This window comes from Branchiostoma belcheri, unplaced genomic scaffold, assembly GCF_001625305.1.
Source record: "Branchiostoma belcheri isolate BF01 breed outbred unplaced genomic scaffold, Haploidv18h27 scaffold93, whole genome shotgun sequence".
Lineage (NCBI taxonomy): Eukaryota > Metazoa > Chordata > Leptocardii > Amphioxiformes > Branchiostomatidae > Branchiostoma > Branchiostoma belcheri.
The window spans coordinates 1,319,474-1,326,660 of record NW_017804609.1 but is presented as its reverse complement, the minus strand read 5'-3'; the positions used below and the strand labels follow the sequence as shown (position 1 = coordinate 1,326,660).

Sequence of the window (7,187 nt, the reverse complement as noted above, 5' to 3'; positions counted from 1 at the left end):
ACATACACAAAAGCAATATTAGCAACATGTACAGTGACACACATAGCCACAACGATGCACAAAAGTCAAACATTCAGAAACACGTATACACACAAACAGAAACACACTCTCTGGTAGAATAGAAGAGTTTTAATTGTCTTTGAGTCTGACTGTGCATAATGTAGATATGCACATCTACGTACTTGTATGTGTATATGTATACTGCATATAACCAAACACCTGTACTGTACATTATGCCACATTTACTAGAGGTCCTATACTGTCAGTGGTAAAATGTCTCTGTAAAATGCAGACTGTAGATGATCATGGGTATTTCTAACACCCTATACCGTATACCCAAACACCCATCCTGTACAGCACATGGCCTCCCGGCATGACCTACATGCACCACATTCCACGGAACACTGGGGTCAAGGGCACCACAAGCCCAGAGGTCACGCCCCCCTCCCCCCCACCATATGATACCAGCTGATCACAAAGGCCCCTTAAGCCTACAGAACCAGCACAATAGCCGAGAGTTGTGGACACACTGGGGCATGTGTGTCTGTGTGTGTGGGGGCAGACTGCCTTTGTTGAACCTCCCACTGGAATTTTTATCTGTGGCTCTCCTGTTTCTAGGGGTTAGAGGTCAGGGTTCCACAGAATCATGTCACGGCAAACTGGGAATAATATATCCTGGTGTTACTGCTGAAATACGCCAAAAAGCAGTTACTCAAGCAACTCAGGATATGATTTGGAAACGGACAGACGTTAAGATAGCATCCACTACATTTGGTCAGTGACTGAGAGTCAGTCCTCTGGGATGGGACACTAATAAGGATAACCCAACACAGTTTATCTGAATGAAACAATTTAATAGCCTGGATGCCAGACCCAAAGCACACTGGACACAAAATATCTCAGTGTGCAACACTATCAGTCAGTGTGCTAACAATTTAAGGACTGATACTAAGTATGGTTTCTAGAGATGGGACAATAAGGATAGATAAAAAATATGTCCTGTACTTTATAGATGTACAGACAGACTGCTGCACTTTTGAATAACACGCCTGTCAAGTTACAACAACATACTAGTAGGCAAGAGTGCTACCAAAGGACCAAGCAGGCTATTCATGTCAGTCAGTGTGCACTGTACAGTCATGTGTACTTGTAGGGACAGTATAGAAATCAGGATGACTGTGTAGAGACTACAGATAGATTTTTGTAAGTTTCTGTGAGCTTATGATGTGATAGGGTGCCTCAAGGATGGCTGGGGAGAGACTACATGCAGGTTTGTGTGTGTTGTGCCTTGGGGTTGCAAAAGTGCAATGGTGGCAAAAGTGCGATGCTGATGATTGTTTTTACTAGTGAGAGTTCCTGGGTGGCAGTGCCTTTGCTAATGGCCCATCCTACATGTATGTACTGCATCAGACTTGCTATGACTTGCTATGAGTATGACATCGGGGTTTGGCTCGTCCTCCTACAACAGACTTGCTATGACATGCTATGACATGGCCCATCCTACATGTAACTTATATATTATTGTAAGTACTGCCTCAGACTTGCTATGATATGGCCCGTCCTACATGTGTGTATATAGGTACTACATGTACCTCAGACTTGCTATGACATGTTCTTCCTGTTCCAGGCTAAACCTGGGCCCTGCTGGCAGCCTAGCCTCAATATTTACCTGAGTTGTCATGGCGTCAGGACGGGCAACTGCTTCAGCTTTTAGCTGGCAGGGAAGGTATTTTCTCTGTGGTCATGACAAGATGGCTGCTGCTGTGGGCAGTTTTCAGGCCACATGTAGCAATTGTAGACAGGTTTCTCACCAGGATTTTTTCAGAGCATAGGGTATAGGGGTCAGGTACAGAAGGGTGGTGCAAGTTGCACACTGAGTCCCAAAAAATATGACCACAGCAGGGGGTCTGGTCATAACCGAGACACTATTTTATTCTTCTTGGGGGACAGATTTAATTTTGTTTTCCCTTTGTTATTGCTTCAATCTTGAGTTATACTTACACTTTTTGAAAGATTTATGAAGGTTCTCCCCCCAAAACAGCCCAACGTTGGTTGAAAGACAGTGCAGCCTTGTAGGAGGCTAAATCACAGCATAGGAGGTCCTTATCACAGCATACGGGGCCCCTACACTCAAATAGCCTAGTGAGAACTATGCTGTATCGAGTTCCCTACTCTGACATGACCAGATGACCATGGCCATGGCCAGTCCCAAGTAACACCTCCACTTTAAACTAACCCATCGTGGGAAAGTGTCGGCAGCCTTTCCGCCACTTGACGCTTTTCTTCCAGCCTTTGTGCAGCCCCTTACCTCGCTACTTAAGACGGTATCCCTGCCTACTTAAGATGGTGTCGCTTACAGGCCCGCCCCCTGCCCTAGATATCGCTGACAAATGGGTGCTAATTATGACAACCGGCTCCACTTGTCACACAACACAACTCCACAAATTTTCCAACACTCTAAACCCTGAAACTTCAGCAAAACTCGGGCCTGTGGTTAAACCAGAAGTCAGCAGGATTTCAGCCTTGTTAAGCAGGTTTTTGAAAGGTTTGCTTGGCACAAAAAGAGCGCGGCGAAGCGGGACTGTGGAGGGTTTTTCTGTGCGGGGATGTCAGCTCGGGTGTCGGGAGGCTGGTGGGGTGTAACTGAGAAGGGGGAGGGGGGTGAGACGCACACAGGAGCGATTATTCCGCGGGAAACTAACCCCACACGGACCTGGTAACCACCAAACAACCGCCAACACTCAGCCCTTCTCCACCCAGCAAAATTTCCCCGGCAAAACTCAGCCAGCAAAGTCCCAAGAAAGAAAGTCTGGCATGATGAGTGTTCCCCCCTGACAGGACGCCACAGGTATGCCGCGCCGGGGTAACTTCCGTCCCGAATTCCTGAATAGTTTGTATGTGATGTCAGGTGGCGGCGGCCAGAAAATGACCCAATATGGAGAACACGGAAGAGTTTAAAGTCGCACCAACATTTTACACTCACACCTTCCCAAACCTTCCTCACTTCCTCTCAACCATACACAGTCAACAAACCGGTCTGTAGTAGTGTCAGGAGCTAGGGTTGGCATGAGCAACGCTAGAACACACACAGGAACACGGGCAGAGGTTAATCTGTACGGGTTTAGTTAGTGTAAGTTAGAGTTCGGGTCCCGACATCTACAGTAACTATGGAGTATGCTACAGAACGTCTGCCCCCCTCCCACACTTACACATCCCGTCACACGTCCGGACCAGGCCGCTACCTTCCGCTGAAGTTATCGTACTTCCCGCATCCTCACACCGGTACAAACTACACAGATACACGACAAACTACATACAGAAATGGTAGATTTTACACAGACGGCAGGAAAAAATTATAGAGCTCCTCTCACCTTCCTAGTTCCTCTTCCACCGTATAGACGCCGAGGAAAGAGTCTGTCCTGACGGGGTGCCGGATCCCGTGGCCCGCCCCCGGCTCTGCCCCGCTCTCCCCGCCGCTAACGCTCATCCCGGCTCCCGCTAGAGTCCGTGCACGCTCCTGCTGGGGCATCCAGAACCGCCCGAAGTCCTCATCCAAACTCCACGGCAATCCAGAACCAACAAAGCAATCCAGAACCAGCCCGAAATTAGTATAATTATTCCCGAGGCGGCAGCACAACAAAAGGTCGGGGTCCTATCCGGGTCGCGAACCCCGCTATAGCCGGTCCTGTGCAGTCCGGGAAAACGCCGTAACAACGTCAGACTGCTGCGTCGGCAGAACTTTTTATAACCTGCTATAAAAATCCGGTATTTTTGTGAGGAAAGTCAGCGATGAAAAACGTCCGGAGGCTGGAAATAATCGTCCGATCCAGGTGTGGACAGAATGGGCTAGTATGACGGTTTAAACCGTGCAAACACAACACAACAGCCCGGCAAACTTGTGCCGTTCCTCCCCGCGAACAAATAAACACACGGCACGGCGACACAGGCGAGCCTCCCCACGCCCGATCCGACCGGTATCAGCGCTCCTTTCTGTCAGGAAACTTTAAGAAAGTCCTGGTTTCTGAGGAAGTTTGGACCGTCTTGACTTCTCCAGCTCAGAACTCTCAGTGCACAACTCAACATGTGAAGATGCCGGTTTCAAGGCGACCCCGCGGAAGTCTCAATTTACACTTTGTTTACACCTTTGCTTTTACGTCGTCAAGTCAAGAAATGTCGCGTTCAGCGAAAATAAGAATTCATCTTAATCATTTATAACCGATCAACATGAAGAAAATTCCATGGATTGTATTTTTGGTAATATTTCGGAGGCAATATTTTCACCTTTGGGTACCTGGAAACTTGAGAAGTTTTCGATGATGTCATCCAGGTTTGACTTGACCAATGAGAGGTCAGTTCTGAAATGGAGCGAACCAAAAGGCACATGACACGGGGATAACGATATCATTTATGTATTGTATAAATATTCCTTTATACTAATGAAGGCTTTACATGATAATGTTTCCAAATGAAAGTAAGATTATATACGTGTTGTATATCTTTTATTATTCATTTTATCGTGTATTGTTCCTTAACATAAGTTATAGTAAAGTTTGGACCCCCATTTGCTGACGTATTGGTATAATCGGAAACCGCCCCGATCGCGGGAAAGTTTAAATAGTAAGCCGTCTAGCGATTATTGTTAGAACTGCACACAGGTGACTCATTCAGTATTTGTGTGCCATACATTCATGCTTTATCATCCTACTACACTTGTCACCGACACGTTTGAAGCTTTGCAGTGGAGACAAGCGCGGCCCAGAATAGACAGAAAGCCATTTCGGGAAGCGATACTATTTTTGGTGGGCTGAGTTATATTTCCTGCTGGAAATATTTGCCATAACTGTGCCAATGTTAGAACATGGGTGGGGGGATCGGGAAGGCGATATTGTTTCATGACCATATCCTACAACACGATTATGAATATGCTTTGAAGAACGCACCGACTAAGAAAAGTTACAACCAGTAATGGTAGCGCCTCTTGGTGTGTCATGTGTATTTCAATTACAAATGTATGTGATAATTCAAATATTTTCAAACCTACTCTTAGTGTTTTGATATCGTTGAATGTTATTGGGCACATGTCCTTGGTGGGTTTTGTTATCACAAAACTCGATTTGAATTCAACCCGAAAAAAAAACGCTCTTTCTAACGCTCATTTTCTTATCCATATAGCGGGTTTTCCGTCGTGTGAGCGTTTCCCGTACGTCAATGGCGGGAAACCGCTGCTCTATAGTGCGTTGTATATCTCCAAGCAGATGCGAGAAGGGAAATTGTAGCATTGTCTGACTGCCCGGTTCTGACAGGGGAGGAAAGAAGAAAAAACACAATTTTCGCTCCCCACATCTGCTTGAAGATTGATTAGCAAAAGCAGGACCTGGCGGCTGGTAACGGTCCATAGCGGCCTGGATGTCACGTGATTTTATGGTGTGCAGACATCATGTGCCAAACAAGTGCATGCAGCAGGCAGTTATGCCGTAACAGTAACACTTCTGGACATTCTGAAATGTCGAACCGAACGCTATAGAATGAGTGCTATACCACACATGGTCCGTTTACTGAAAAACGCAATTGTCTTTCAATGTCGCTAAATTACCAAGTAACTTTCAATTTTATAACTGAATCGATCGTTGTGTATATATATGAATGATTGTGCTGACTGTAAAACTTTTACGTTTGATTTTAGCTTGTGTAGAAAATGTTGTTTTTTTTAATGTTTTGCAGTTAATTTCTGTAATATCGCTTCATCAATTCGACTGTGGTGATATAGTTGATGTCATAATAAACCATTCTGCAACACATGACTACAACAGGCGTTTTTAACGTTATGCCACAACACATGTATACAGCAGGTATTCGCCCCGCTCTGACCTCCGGAATAAACAGTGTATCCTGCCCAAGTGCGCACGTTGTCGTGTTTACAATTCACGTTCCGCGTTGCCATGGCGACAGTACGTGAAACTGTGTTTACTGCACACATGTAACGTTCCAGGGCCTGACCTTTGACCTGCGCTACCACAAGGCGGGAAAACCCGCCCAAATTTGGCCGCACTCAAATACGTACACAGTTTACACAGCAGAAAAACGCCCAAATTTAGCCGCACTCGAGTACAGTTTACACAGACCAGGAAACCGCCACAGATTCGCCCCACCTTTCCCGGGGTTGACGTCATGTGGTGGTGACGTCACGGCGCGTGCGAGCGGTAATGACTGCTGATTGGCCACCTGCCAGGACTCTACTGGAGACTCGGAAGCCGCAATTTCTCCTGTCTCCTCCCGCACAGAACAAACCTCACTAAGCTCCGCACTTAAGCTTTGGTAGCCTCCTTCGCAGGCTTCTGAGTCACTCAAATACGTACACAGTTTACTAGCCGTACGTCTCCCGAAGCCTGGTAGAGGCTAGCACTTAGGCCGCTTCAGGACAGTTCCATGGTTCCTGCAATAATGTTTCAGTAGTCAGTAACCGGGCAAAACGAAAAAGGAGAAGAAACAAGCAACATGTGATAGACCCAAGATGCTGCAACCGGAGACACAAAGTTAACATTATAAACATACCAGGCTGGGAACTCAGGCCAAATTATTCAGTGGGAAATTGTAAAAATGCACCAAATTCGGAAGGCGAAGACTTTGTTCGACTGTTTCTGCCAAAATACGAGCGTATTTATGTGAGAGAACTGGACACGTTGGCAGGGCAGTTTCCTGTTTTTCACCGGCCAAAAGAAATTGTAAAAATGCACCAAATTCGGAAGGCGAAGACTTTCTTCGACTGTTGATGCCAAAATACGCGCAAGTTTATGTGTCTTAACTGGACACATTGGCAGGGCAGTTTCCTGTTTTCCACCAGCCAAAAGACACGGTTTCACCGAAGCTTCAACATTCGGTACATTTCCCGTCCATCTCTGTCGTTGCTAATCTCCAAGCAGATTCTGTGGTGCAAGGGAGTCTGATCAAGTCTGATCCAATGGCCTCCTGTAACCTCTGGCCGCCCCACTAACAGCGCGTGGTTAATACAGGAGGGCAATGGATACAGGCGGCCACATAGAAAAGCAAATACAGGACAGGACAGTTCTCATTTTCACTTGAGTTTAAGGGAGGAAAGTCGTGTTACGTGCCTTTCCTTTTGAAGGGCACAAGATCGGTGGCATGTCACTAGAACCCGGGACTTCTTGGTTATACGAGTCGAGCACTCT

At 46.4% G+C, this 7,187-nt stretch overlaps 1 protein-coding gene across 1 annotated transcript in view; it reads right to left on the bottom strand.

Annotated features, from left to right (window-relative positions):
• The window catches only part of LOC109461496 (serine/threonine-protein kinase 17A-like), a 9,043-nt gene extending 4,927 nt beyond the window's left edge, over nucleotides 1-4,116 (bottom strand). Inside the window, exon 1 of the mRNA XM_019757864.1 lies at nucleotides 3,372-4,116. Within this exon, the coding sequence (XP_019613423.1) occupies nucleotides 3,372-3,529 (158 nt within the window). The 5' untranslated portion in view covers nucleotides 3,530-4,116. The remainder of the gene's footprint in view (nucleotides 1-3,371) is intronic.
• Between the last annotated feature and the right edge of the window lie 3,071 nt (nucleotides 4,117-7,187).